The 14,190-nt window shown below is 45.2% G+C and overlaps 1 protein-coding gene across 3 annotated transcripts in view; it reads left to right on the top strand.

Annotated features, from left to right (window-relative positions):
* The first annotated feature begins 3,288 nt into the window (after positions 1-3,288).
* ERAP1 (endoplasmic reticulum aminopeptidase 1) overlaps positions 3,289-14,190 on the top strand; it is a 34,359-nt gene continuing 23,457 nt past the window's right edge. The window contains exons 1-3 of one of the 3 annotated variants that reach the window (XR_011377327.1): positions 3,289-3,484; positions 9,075-9,615; positions 11,648-11,786. Coding sequence is in view for 2 of the 3 variants with exons in the window: in XM_030848199.3 (XP_030704059.2) it covers positions 9,089-9,615; positions 11,648-11,786 (666 nt within the window). In the remaining variant the exon portion in view is untranslated. Of the gene's footprint in view, positions 3,485-6,121; positions 6,474-9,074; positions 9,616-11,647; positions 11,787-14,190 lie in introns of those variants that run through there. The other 2 variants (XM_030848199.3, XM_060296034.2) reach the window with 2 other exon arrangements.

Here is a 14,190-nt window from a genome sequence, read left to right as displayed (position 1 = left end):
AGGGCTTGCTCAGGACAGCTGGGGCTGACAGCCTCAATGGGGTTATTTTCTCTGTCTGTTTCTCTCTGTCAATTCTACTTTACTTTGAATTGGCTTCACTTTAGAGCAAGCTGTCTCCACGTGGTGGGCCCTGCCTTGTAGGTCACTCACCATCTCAAATCCTTATAGAAAAATGGAACTAGAAGCCACCTACACAAGTGCACTCTGAGGGTCCAATGAGATAGAGTATATGTAAATGCTTTCAAACCACAATGTTTCAGAGGTTTATTTGTTCTTATGGGGTCAGTGGCCTGCTTTGAAGCAGTGTTTCTTTTAACTTGGCATCTATACCTTCTTCCTTGTTTCTGATGTTCAATAAAATGGTATAGATTTTGTTGAGTAGGCCTGGCTTGCAGTTTGGCATGTAGGAAAAAAAAGTATCATCCTCTTTAGCAAGAATGAAGGACATTGCTATTCTTTTTTTTTTTTTTTTTTTTTCTTTTTTAAGGTGGTGTTTAAAAAAATTAAGTTCTGGGGCCATAGGCGCCTGTGGAGGTGCCTCAGGGACCCACAGTGTGTGGGTGGGGGAGGTGTGGGAATGGGGTTGAGAGACAGCTGGCAGGGACTAAATGGGTGGGTTTGTCGTCAGAACAGCCCTGGTTTGTCTGTTTTCTACATCATGATTCCGGGTAAGATTTTACATCAAGAAGAAGAGTGGTGATATAGTTAAAATGGCAGCAACTTTGGCGGCAAAAGAGAAGAAATGAGCCAAATGCTGACATCAATTGACAAAAGCTAATGAAGACAGAACTGATGCAATTACTTAAAGCAAAACTGAACACCACTTGATCAAAATCTGGAATCCAATCTGAAAAAAAAGAAATTGATTAGTAATAAGCCAAGGTTGTACCCATCACAATGGCGAAAGCCTGAGGTCGACTCCCTCCTCCTCCCACCTTCCATCTGAGACTAAGGACACTGAGAAGCTTTTGAAATGCATAGGCCCAACTGACCCTCTTACACTGTGTGGAGGACAGTATTAGTGTTTACCAACCTCTCCCTGCATTTGCAGAAGACCCTGTAGCTAGTTCTGGGCAATGAAATGTGAGTGGAAGGGATGCGTATTATTCGGCGCTGAGGTGGGAAAAGCCCATGATTCTCTGGGCTTCCTCTTCCTTGCCATGGTATGAAGAAGGCCAAAAGCTTCAGATGGAGGCACCTACAAGATGACGATCCTCTGTCACACTGAGCCCCAATGGGCTGTGCAGGGCAGAGGACCCTGCCTACAGACAATGGCTGTGTACCATGAGTGAGAAATAAAGCTTTGTGTCCTTAAACCACTAATGTCTTAGTTACAGCAGCGTAAGCGAATGTCCACTAGGAGGAAATGTGGAGGCTCCAGGAAGGTTTTTCAGTGTGGGAAATTCCTAGAGGCTGCCTGGAAGAGAGCAAAGCTAGAAGTGCCAAGTGAAGTTGGGGGCTAGGTGAGGAGGGAGAGGAAGTAAATAACAGCTAGCTGAGGAAGCTGTGTGAGTCAGTGGAAAAAACATGCACTTTGGAGTCAAACTGACCCCCCCAGGGCTCACATTTAGGTTTCACTTCTTATTTTCTCTTCCAGCAAGTAAACAGCCTCTCTTACTTTTCTCATTTATGAAGCATAATACCTACATTACATGACTGCTGAAAGATTAAATTATACATACATATACACACAAACGCACATGACTAGCATCTAGCACAGTATCTAACAGTTGGTAAGTAATCCATAAACCAGGATGCCCTTTCTTTCTGTCTGCTTCCCTCTAGTACCATTTCTAAGCTTGGTAGCTGCTAAGTTTTGATATCACAGACTCTACAAGTGGGACTCCTTCAAGTTTAAAGTCCTCACTCCAAGGCCTGCATCCCACAGATCCCTGTTAGAGCTTTGAAACTACAAGGGAATACTGCCAAATCCTGTCTTTAATTGCTTTATTGGTAGTGCCCTTGGACTCTGAAGAGGGACTCTTGGCCATTGTAAATGAGTCTAAAGTCTGGGCGAGTCTGGCTCCCGTCTGTCTTCCCAGGTATCTGTAAAGGCATTCCCCTCTTCCTGCCTTCTCACTTGTCACTTATAGCAGCCTCCAGCCTGTTTGGTGCCTTCACTTGCATCCTGACCATCAAGAAATATTTTTAAAAGAAACTAAACTTATTAGAAACTGAAGGGAAAGCATCATATCCCAAAATATAAATATGAAAACAAAGAAATGCATGAGTTTACTGGACAGGAAGCTCTCACTGACACCCAGAGGCCTTGGAGGCTATAGCTGTCCACTGACACCCCTGCAAACATGCAGAGATTTCAAACGCAGAAACTACCTGATCCCAAAGTTGGTTTCTTGTTGAATTTTAGTGAAAAATCTTCCCTTGGTTCCACTCTGGTTGGGCTTGGGGACAGGGTGTTAATTGTATGTTACAAAATATCCTTGACTGGAGAGAATATGCAGAACAAAATATTATGTTTTTCAAAAGGAGGCATAAGACTGAGGGGGAAAAAGCTGAGAAATACTGTTCTAGCGACTTGGAAACCCAGGTTCTCAAAGGCAAGGCAGCAGAGAAAGAAGTGAGAGGAGAAAGCCCGAGTATAGTGAGGAAAAATCCCAGAGGGGCCGGGGCAGCCTTTCGTGAGTGTGAATATTTGAGTTTTCTTGGCTTGTTACCTCATTTACCCTGAACTGTTTAAAGATGGGCTTTCTGAGACATTTCATCCAGTCTGAATGTTTTAAGGGGAGCAAAGGTCATTTGATTTGAAAAAGCAGGGAGGGAGAGTTTTTAATGTGGGGAGCAGCAAACCCTTGGGGTCCAAGGGCCCCTTGGTATTGGTGGGGCAGTTCCAGGCCTCTGTTTCCCTTTCTTCCTCTTCGGTGTCTCCAGCCGAACCCCTCTACCGGTGAAAGCCCGGACAGTTCAGCATTTTGCAGAAACCAAGAACTGCTGTGGGTTCCTGTTTCATTCTGAGGCGGGCCCGAGGGCTCTCAGCCCATTTGCGGAGGTGAGATGATGGACACCCCTTGCGTCCAAGGGGCTTTGAGCTGGCTCAGGCTGGGATAGAGGGGAGCTCCGGGCCACCGAAGAGCCCTCTAAGAGCCCCGGCCCAATTCTTAAGCCCCAAACCTCCGCTGCACCAAAGGCTAATCAATGAAAAACCAAACCAAAACTCCAGAGACACACGCAGGGGAAATGTTCTGCATTCCTAAAGGGGTGCTCCGCCCCGCCTGGGCCCCCAGCAGTGCAACCCTGCGGCTTCCCTTGCTGCCGCACTGTTTTGTGAACTCCTGTTTTGGGAACAGCGATGTCTGCTCGTCCCCACTTCCGGGCTTTCCCTTCCCCAGCTACCGCCTCGGCCTGGGGCGCCCCTGCGCCTGCCGAGGCTCGACCCCGCGCTTCTGCGTGCAGCTCCGGCTCCACTTTCACTTTCGGTCCCGGGGCGGCCAAGGCAGGCAGCAGCGGTGTGGTCCCCGAGCCCCAGGTACAGCGCTACCGTCCCCAGTGCGCCCCGCGGGGAGGGGGCTGCGTGGTTGGGAAAGGACGGGGCCCAGGCATCCCCCCTATGCTGGGGAGGCCTGGGGTCCAGGGCGCGGGGAGGAAGAGAACCAGGGGGCTGCGAAGTGGGGCTGGGGGGAGTCGTGGGGCTGGGGATCATGTCCGTGGGGAGGGCGGCGGGGTTGGCGCGGGCCCAGTCCTGCTCGCGTCCTTGTCCCTCTTTTCCACTGGGAGATGGACAAGGGCGCAGGGCTGGTGCGTCCGCTCCATGCGCTCCCCGGGCTGTGCCATTTCCCGGCCGGCAGGTGGGAGCCTCCTTCTGCGCTCCTCCTGGAGGCTGGGTTCCTGCCCGCCCCGTCCACCGGACTGACGAGTAGGGCCAAGTGAACTGGTGGGTGGATTGTGGGGTTAGGCCGAGGACGGCGCCTTGCAGATAATAGTCAGAGAAACGTACGTGGCTTTGGTTACTCGCAGGCGCGGGGGTGTTCTGGGAACAACAGTTAAGTGTCCTCAAGATCAGTTCTCTCCCTTCGTCTCCTGTACTTGTTGCTAGTAGTTGTCTGTCCTCCCTTCTCTTTGGCTCAGCCTGGGTTTATCGAGTTAAAACACTACTGTTTGAGCAAATGAAAATTCCCCCTCTGGGTGTCTTACACGCCTGGTGGGCCTGCAAGTTAATTTCATGAGGAAGGAGACGTGCAGACACTTCCTTACCTTTTTCATGGAGGGTCTTTGTGAGGCCAGGTTCAGAAAGAAATGCTCTGTTTTCTACTGAATCCCCAGAGTATTTGCTCTCAATTCGGGATGTGGTCGACAACTTAAAAAAAAAAAACCCAAAACTTAAAAAAATTGGCCAGGGTTGTCTCTTTTTCCACGGAGTTGGAATTGTACTGATATGTAGCACATTTTCAGGTGGGCCTAAATAGATAAATTCTAATATGTTAGAAAATTGAACTGATTAAACACTTTTATTATTTACCAGCAGTGACAAGCTCTTATCAATGCTTGTTAATTTCATCGTTCAGACCATTTTGGAAGAAGGTCCATGACCTCTTGGTGATGGATTTCACATTCCATAGTGTCCCAATGAAGGGAAGTATGAGATAGCCCAGGACCAGTTGCCCCTGACTTCCTGTGTAAGTGGGAAAAGTCAGAATCACCAAAGGCAGTAAGGTTCCTAAAGCATCTTGAACTCTTTCTGGCTGTGAAGTAAAGTTAGGTACTCTGTTACTGCTGCACTTTTATCCACAACATTGTGAAAGAAGCTTTGGTAAGATCAGATGCCAAAGGAAGATACTTTTGAAAACTTTAAAGGCGTACAGTCAAGTACAGGAAATTCCTTTAAAACCCTTATCTCTGTGCCCTCAATCTGTGTATATTTAACTGCCTTCTTGATAAATCCCCCTGGATATCTCGTAGACAGCACAAATTAAACATACTAAAAAATGAACCCTTCATTCCCTCTTCTCCCTTTTCAATCTCTTCCACCTCTGGCCTTCTCCATTTCAATAAAGGGCACCTGTGACTACCCAGAAGTTCACTGTAGAAACCTGGCAGCCATCCTGATACATCCTGTCCTTTCCCTCACTCCCTACTTCTAATCCATCCTAAATATAGATGTTGAATCCATCCATCTCTCTGTCTCCACCCCGCCCCCCCCAATTCTTTCTGTTGACACCATCTGAGTATGAACCACTCTCTTATTTTGTCTACACTACTTTCTAAGTGGTCTCTTGGCCTTCACTCTTACTTCTTTCCAGTCTTCCACTCTCCACACAGCAACAAGGGTGATTTTCTTTAGATGTGAACTGGATCCTAGCTAGATCTCCTAGCTCAAATCCCTGTGGTTTCTCATTGCCCTTAGGATAGGATCCAAATCCTTAAGATGCCTAGAAGGTGTGTGGTGGTCTGGCCCCTGCCCACCTCTCCAGGCGCATCTTCCTGCCACATGCCGGGCTTCAGCTTCACTGACTTTATAAATAACTAGCACTCTCTGCTGCCCCTGAGCTTGCAAGTATGTGTGCCGTTCCCTCTGTTGGCAAAACTCTCCCTCTTTCCTCAGCTGACGTGAATTTGTCCTTTAAATCTCAGCTAAACATCTCAGAGAGCCCCCAGTGTACATCAGTCCACCCTGTTACTCTCTTTCAGTATGTGTGTTGCTTTTTTCTTCATAGCTAAATCATGGTTGGTAACTATCTATGTTTGTATTTGTGTAAACTTGTTAAAAGTCACCCCACCCCCAGTATATGCTCTTTGAGGTCAGGGACCTGTGCTGTCTTGCACTGCCCCGCAAAACCCTCGCACATAATACACCCTCAATACATATCTGTGGAATGAGTAATTGAACATATTTTAACTTAATTTTCACAACAATCTTGTGAGAGAGGTGTTATCTCGTTTTACACACGAAGAAAATGGAACCAGGGTTCAACAACCTGCCCAAGGTCATAGTAGGTGTCAGAGCAAGAACTCAAAGCCAGATTTTCTTTTCTGACTGTAAACCTAATATATATATTGTGGATATAGCGATAATTACATATGTATGTATGAATTCCAACATTTATGCTGTCTATATCACGTGTTCTACTTTGGTTTCCTGGCCCTGCATCCTCTCTGAGACACAGCCATTATCTATTTGGTTTCCTCCTCTCTTGGACCCAACACTGCAAGGCCTTTGCTGTGAGGTGCCACCGCCAACCCCTTCAGCAGCCCGGGGGCCTTGCTGTCAGCTCAGAACCAGTTGGAATTTTTAGATCTCTTCTTGGGCTGTTGGAGAACCCTTGAGGATTCCCAGAGCCCTTGCATGCCTGAACCTGCCACCTTCCCTGTGCTCTCTGCCATCTTGAGGCGCAGGCCACACCCACTAAGCTACTGTCATCAGAAGTTCCAAATGGAAGCATCATGCAAGTTCTTTTTACCTCTGGCCCCTCAACGTCAAGGGAGATCCATCATTCTGCCCTGGGATTCTGCCTGAGGAGGTAGGGGCAGGAACTCTTTACTATTTTGGTGTTTAAACTTTATTCTTCTCTTCCAAATCACTCCAATCCTCCATGGCTGGAAGCATCCTTTAGTTGGTTCCTAGACAACAACAACAACAAAACCGAAGAAACACAAAAACAGAAACCCCTGTTCTTCCTGTTCACATTTCTTTTCTGTCTCATTTGGGTGGTGCCTTTTGAGCTGGGATTATGGTGTCTCCATTGTTGACTGTCTCTACGGTGCTTGCATCCTTTCTGTTTATTTAGCCTGCAGATCTACACCGTGGGGAAGCGAGAGGTCAGTACTTGTAGCTGTGTGCTTCGGAAGGGAGCAGAATGGAGAGTGAAGGGTGGGGATAGCACATCAGTCATTCCCCTGAAGTCGTGTTTCCCACATAGAGATCAAGGGATAAGACCATGGCTTGGCAAGGATTATCTAGGAGGTTCCTCAATCTGGCTCTTCAATAGAATTTCGGGGAAGTTTAAAAAAAATTATGATGCCCTGACCTAGGGATCCAGGCATCAGTCATTATTATTATTTTTTGTTTTGTTTTGGTTTGGTTTTTTTTGCAGTACGCGGGCCTCTCACTGTTGTGGCCTCTCCCGTTGTGGAGCACAGGCTCCGGACGCGCAGGCTCAGCGGCCACAGCTCACGGGCCCAGCTGTTTCGCGGCATGTGGGATCCTCCCGGACCGGGGCACGAACCCGTGTCCCCCGCATTGGCAGGCGGACTCTCAACCACTGCGCCACCAGGGAAGCCCCAGTCATTATTTTAAGAGCTTCCTAGATGACATTAATATGCAGCCAAAGTTGAGAACCACTAACATAGAGGAAGAATCCAGTGTACCACCATCATTTCAATAACCTGAGCTCACCTGACAGAAGCCGCTCCTGGCCAACTGCTATTAGAGAGGCAGCTTTGTCTAAGAGAGAGAAAAATGTATGCTTGGTTCTCTGGGCATGGATTGCCAACTCCCTTAAAATTCGCATTTCTTTTATGTCCCGTGGCCTTAATGAAGTGCAAAATATGGTCTGCATCATGCCTCCTGGTGTGCTTTGAGTGTAACCTTAGAGTCACCCCCCTCCTTGCCTTGTGAATAATTATTCTCCAGCAAGTTCTCCTGGGGTTTGCTTCTGTCCACATGGATTGCCCGAACAGCCCTATCCTTTCACCTTTTGTGCTGTAGCTACTGCTATGGCTTGCTCCACCTGCAGTGCCTCTGATGCCCTCCCTTCACTTCCAAATCCGACCTCTCCTTCCAGACCACTCCCAATGCTGCTCTTGCATAAAGGCATCTCAGCTTCACTCTGCAGCCAAAGTCACTCTCTCCCTTTGGAAATACCATTCCATTCTCCCTCAGCACTCTTTTCTTCTTCTTCCTTTTTTTTTTTTTTTTTTGGCCACACTACGCGGCATGTGGGATCTTAGTTCCCTGACCAAGGATCAAACCCATGCTCCCTGCAGTGGAAACGTGGAGTCTTAACCACTGGACTGCCAGGGAAGTCCCTATTATTATTTTTAAAGCACTCCACACTTTGTTGTGTTTTACTCTTTGTGTATATATGTTTTCTGCCCTTCCAGATTTTGAAGTCCTTGATTATGGGATTTGTGTCTTGTATCTTCTTATATCCCACACGGTACTCAGCACACAGCCTTGTAGGTAGCAGGCATGCAACACTTACTTGTTGGATAGAGTGTAAGAGAGAAACCAGGGGATTGTCACACACTATCATGAAGAGTCACTCTAAAGTCTTCCCTGGCTAAATAGATACTAAATCAGGTTTTGGCAGGACAGTTTGACAAAGATGCCAGTGTTATGAAGCCTTACTGTTACAAATACTTGCCTTTCCCCCCACACTTAGTACTGAGCATGTATGTTTCCTTCCTATACTTCCTGTGTTTTAAGAACTCTCTGCGTTGTAAGCTTAGTGGGAAGCAAGGCCTGTCTCCCGTTGAGGAAGCTGTAAGCCCAGATTCTTGCTCTCTCCACCTCCCAGCCTGGTAGTGTGGACACCTCGCTTCTGCTGAAACAACAGAACGTTGCAGGGGCAGTGGAGACCTCACTCTGCTGGTGGCTGCAGGGGTGTCCGAATCTAATCTCTAGGCAGTAGGGTGGCTTCTTCTCAGAGTCTAATCTCTAGGCAGTAGGGTGGCTCCTTCTAAGGTCCAGTGTGGGTCGGGGGTGGTCACCTGATCAGGTGTTTCTCTGATGTGGTTCTGGCCGCCCATTTTTGCCTGTTTTATGAGCCTGGTTTCCCAAATGACCTGGCAACCCTGTGACCCATTTAGTGAGCTACCCGGGATCCTCAGCCAGAGCTTGTTCTTTCAACAGAGAACCCTGACTGGTCAGAGTTAATTTAAACTTTGAATGCCAGATGATGCCTTACAGTAGGTGTTAATGATTGTTGCTGACCATAAACTTCTTTCTTCTTATGAATCATTAACACAGGGAAGGTAATTTTACTTTCAGGAAAAGACCTAGTACTTTTGAAAGTTTGTATCTGTATCTGTTCATTCTGGATGGATACATTCTGAGATTATGCTGTCTTGATAATATTTTAGTGACTCTTTTTTTTTCTTTTACACATTTGTGCCACTAGGCAGTTCAAGCAAGATGATACCTCTGTCCGTCAAACGGCCCCTTGTGACTGTGTCCCTTCTGCTTTCATCACTGTTGATGCTCTTAACTGTGGCAACTCCATCCGGGTGTCAGAGCAGTGAAACAACACCTCCAAAGGCTAGTAACAGGGCACCATTTCCTTGGAATAAAATGCGACTTCCTGAGCACATCATCCCACTTCATTACGATCTCATGATTCACGCCAACCTCACCACGCTGACTTTCGGGGGAACCACGGAAATAGAAATCACAGCCAGCAAGCCCACCAGTACCATCATCCTGCATAGTCACCACCTGCAAATATCTAAGGCCGCCCTGAGGAAGGGAGCTGGTGAGAGGCAGTCTGAAGAGCCGCTGAGAGTCCTGGAATACCCGCCTCAGGAGCAAATCGCACTCCTGGCTCCTGAGCCCCTGGTGGTTGGGCTCCCGTACACCATTGTCATTGACTATGCTGGCAATCTTTCTGAGAGTTTCTATGGATTTTATAAAAGCACCTACAGAACCAAGGAAGGGGAAGTGAGGTATTTTTTCGTCTCTCTCTCTCTTTTTTTTTAAAGGTTCAAGTGCTACCCACACGAAATTTATTACTTCAGGTGGATTGTCTTTTAAAATTCCCTTGATTGTTGAATTCTTTCTTTGGTTTTGTTTTGCATCTCTTTGTAGATTTAAAAATGGCTTATAGTTTTTTCCCTGTTTTGGGGGATCTCCTTTTTCATCTGTTTTAACCAGTTTTCTTTCCTCCAGCTCTATCAGAGGGAATACCTATTTGTTTATTTAATTAGATTTCTGGCATATAATAAATATTTTAAATTCTCTTGGCCTATGTACTAGTTTCCAAGGGTTGCTTTAACAAAGCACGTAAACTGGGTGGCATAAAACGATAGAAGTTTTTTCTCTCACAGTTCTGGAGGCTGGAAGTCCAAAATCAGGGTGTCAGGAGGCCTATGCTCTAAGTCTCTGAGCCCCTCTTTGCCTCTTGCTAGCTTGTGGTGCCGTCAGTCTTTGACATTCCTTGGCTTTGCAGCTACATCAGTCCAGTCTCTGCCTGCCTGTCACATGGCCATTCTCCAAATTTCCCTCTTCTTATAAGGACACCGATTCTGTTGGATTAGGGCCCAACCTGATGGCCTCATCTGAACTTGATTACATCTGTAAAGACCCTATTTCTATATAAAGTTACACAGATATTAGGTAATAAGACTTCAATGTATCTTTTTAGGGGACACAATTCAACCCATACAAACAATTAGAGGAAATATTAAGATTTTTGTCTCAGTTAAAACTTTTTTAGGGATCCTCTCCTGCCTTGCTTTAGTTGTGTTTTTGTTTGTTTGTTTGTTTTTTGTTTTGTTTTGTTTTGCGGTACGCGGGCCTCGCACTGCTGTGGCCTCTCCCGCTGCGGAGCACAGGCTCCGGACGCGCAGGCCCGGCGGCCATGGCCCACGGGCCCAGCCTCTCCGCGGCACGTGGGATCCTCCCGGACCGGGGCACAAACCCGCGTCCCCTGCATCGGCAGGCGGACTCCCAACCACTGCGCCACCAGGGAAGCCCTAGTTCTGTTTTTAATGAGATATTTTGGGAGATTTTATACTAAATTTTAAAATCAAATTTCATTTGTTAGTAGATTATACTAACTTACTTTCAGATTTCATATTATTTTTTTGAGGTAAAAAAAGTCAGATACTACCAAAAAGATTTTTTTCAAAAGTAAAATGTACCCTCATTATAGCCTCTGGAGATAACTACTGCTTCTATTCCAGGGGAATAGCCTTTAGACTCTTTTCTGGATATGCGTACACATTATTTTATGTAAATGGAGCCATGCTATATTTTCTGTTTCACGAGGGAGTTTTTTAATATGTTGAGGAGATGTATTTTACACGGATGACTATCCCTATACATCATTTTAACGACTTTATTAAAATATATGTTTGTGTGTTGGTTTATTTAACTAATCCCTGATGGATGGAAATTAGGTTGTTTCCAACTTTTTGGCCATCAGCAATAATTTGACAAGCATCTTCGTACATCATTTCTTCAGAATAAATGCCTAGAAGTAAAATTGCTAGGTCAAAGGGTCCATAAACTTTTGATATCCCTTGCCATATTCCTCACTAATACTGTGTATTGGCAATCCTCTTAAAGCCAAAACGCCAATGGATTTTTCCCTTTAATTTATTACATCGATCATTAAGGAAGCTGTGCAGCTTCGGATGTGTTTACTGACTATTTGTAGGTTCTTCTTTTGTGAGTTGCTGATTTATGACCTCTGCCTGCTATTCTACTTGGTTGCTGGGTATAATTCTTACATATTTTTTAAGAGCTCATTATCTGTTCAGGTTATTAACCTTTTGTCAAATACCTTTCAATCAATTTTCCCTGTTTTCTTTTGCTTGTCTTTTAGTTTATGATAGCTTTGGTCATATAAAAAATTTTTAATAGTGAGATTCATCAAGATTATGATAACTTTAGGAATTAAAAAATGATCACACACCTAACTGATAGTCCCTGGTGCTTCATGGTATATTTTTATTTCCCTTGTCGTAATTTTAGGATACTTGCATCAACACATTTTGAACCGACTGCGGCCAGAATGGCCTTTCCCTGCTTTGATGAACCTGCTTTCAAAGCGAGTTTTTCAATCAAGATCAGAAGGGAACCAAGACACCTCGCCATCTCCAACATGCCACTGGTGAGTCTAAACTCCTGTGTGTCTACTCACAAGACAAGTCCATTGATTCACTGTGATTTGTATTACCTCACTGACAGTTAACATTCAGGTTGCCTGTTCTGTTTGTTTTATTGCCTACAGATAGCTAACTTTTCTATTTCATTTCCAACCTATGCTTTTGGTTCAAGTAACAATTTATTTATAGTCAAAGAAAAAAATTGTCCCTAAAAACATGCAAAATTTAGGTAAGAGTGACATTGCAGGTGCGGTGTTGATGGGAGGGAAACTTTATAGACAATTCAGGTCAGGTTAACTGAGAGTGCCCTTCACAAAGCACTTTCACTTTTATTTTCTCATATGCTCTTTTAAAAGGATTTTAAAGGGAATGCTTTGTTGAATAAGGCCATGTTTCTATGATATAGTCATTCTCTATAATTTCTATATACTATATTACTAATAATATTAGCTATGCAATTTGTAACTATGGCACAAAGTTGGTCAGATGGAAAAAGAAAAAAACAGTAATATTTTAAGATTATTATGGTAGTAAAGGTAAGTAATGATAGCTAGCTCAGTTCCCAGTTTCAAAGCAGATGTGGACAGTTTTCCCTCTGATTCTTATTTCTTTATTTTTATTATTTTTTCTTTTCCATTATGGTTTATTATAGGATATTGAATATAGTTTCCTGTGCTATACAATAGGACCTTGCTGTTTATCTCTTCTATATATAATAGTTTGCATCTGCTAGTCCAAAACCCCTCTGATTTTTAAAAGTAGTGAGGAGAAGATGACCTCGCCAAATGAATAACATTACTTAGTAAGTGCCATTATCCTATGGTTCTGGTAGCACTGGGAAAACATAAGCTGAGCTGTCATTCTACACCCGATGCGTACCAACTCCAGAAGCACACACACCCTTTGATCAGAGAAGCTCACTGTGGGTGAGACTCAGGGTGGAATAGGCTTTGCCCAGAGTCCAGAAGGGTATCACGCCTCATCCCTGTGCTGACTCGGGAGGCATTAGCTTCACAGGAAGGGACTCACAGAGCCACAAGCCAACCTCTAGTACAGTATTTCTCAACCTTTAGAACTCTATATTGCTCACTGAGTCCCTTAAGGATCCCTTAAAAGGGAGTCTGCCATTCCCTCCTAGAAGGCTGTATAAAAAGCAGACTTTTGTGAATCCTTACCAGCCAAGAACTTTTGTCTCTCTCCCCACCGCATTTGTATATAGCAAGATAAGAAACAGTTATGCCATTTTCCTAATATAAATTTGAGATAGAGAAAATCCTTTTTCAAATTATAGTTCCCTCCCCAAATATTATGGTATTGCTCCCTGGGATGGGAGTGAGTTCTCTAATTAGAGAATTACAGCTTAAGGAGAAAAAAGGAACAGGGGTGGTTTGGAAATGAGGGACAGACTGACCCACTAAACAAGATTGGTGGAGATTTTGTAGGCTTGCAGGGGGAAGGCAAGAGCCCCAAGGCTCCCCAAAGATGCTGGAGTCTAAATCCATGGACGTCCGGGACCCACTTGTTGAGGATCAGAAAATCTAATGTAATCTTGCTCTTGAACAAGAAAGCTCTTCCCTTGGCAGAAATTTAACAGGGTGGCCTGCACTCTAGATGCAGACTTGGGGTTGAGGGGAAGAGCAGTGGGGTCTCAAAGGATCTTTTTGGAGGCTAGAAAAGCAGATACACCTTTGGAACACTGAAGTGTTTGGGGCAGGAGTTAATCACATCTAAATTTCTATTCTCGACATTGTGCTAATAATTAAAACAATGTCAAGAATAGAAATTACTGTTAGGGGTAGGTTGAAGGCATTTTATAAAGAAAGGTAATTTCGGGTCCTTCAAGAGTAAACCTAGGTTGGCTATCAGAGTTAGGGTTTGAATGACCAAAGGGTGACCAGCAGGCACCATAGCTTGTGGCTATGGGTACTAAAAAGAAGGATGAGGTGGGGCTTCCATGGTGGTGCAGTGGTTAAGAATCCGCCTACCAGTGCAGGGGACACGGGTTCAAGCCCTGGTCTGGGAAGATCCCACATGCTGCGGAGCAACTAAGCCTGTGCACCACAACTACTGAGCCTGTGCTCTAGAGCCCGTGAGCCACAACTGCTGAAGCCCGCATGCCACAGCTACTGAAGCCTGCACACCTAGAGCCTGTGCCGTGCAACAAGAGAAGCCACCGCAATGAGAAGCCCGCGCACCGCAACGAAGAGTAGCCCCTGCTCGGCGCAACTAGAGAAAGTCCGTGCACAGCGACAAAGACCCAATGCAGCCATAAATAAATAAATAAATAAATTTTAAAAAAAGAAGAAGAAGAAGAAGGATAAGGGGGCAGAGAAATAGAGGTAGAAATAAGATTACAGGAACAATGCATGTGTTAACATGGAACTTCTCAGATTCGTTCTGGATGGTCTT

The sequence above is a fragment of the Globicephala melas genome, chromosome 3 (assembly GCF_963455315.2).
Source record: "Globicephala melas chromosome 3, mGloMel1.2, whole genome shotgun sequence".
NCBI classification, from domain to species: domain Eukaryota; kingdom Metazoa; phylum Chordata; class Mammalia; order Artiodactyla; family Delphinidae; genus Globicephala; species Globicephala melas.
This window is presented reverse-complemented; position numbering and strand designations above follow the sequence as displayed.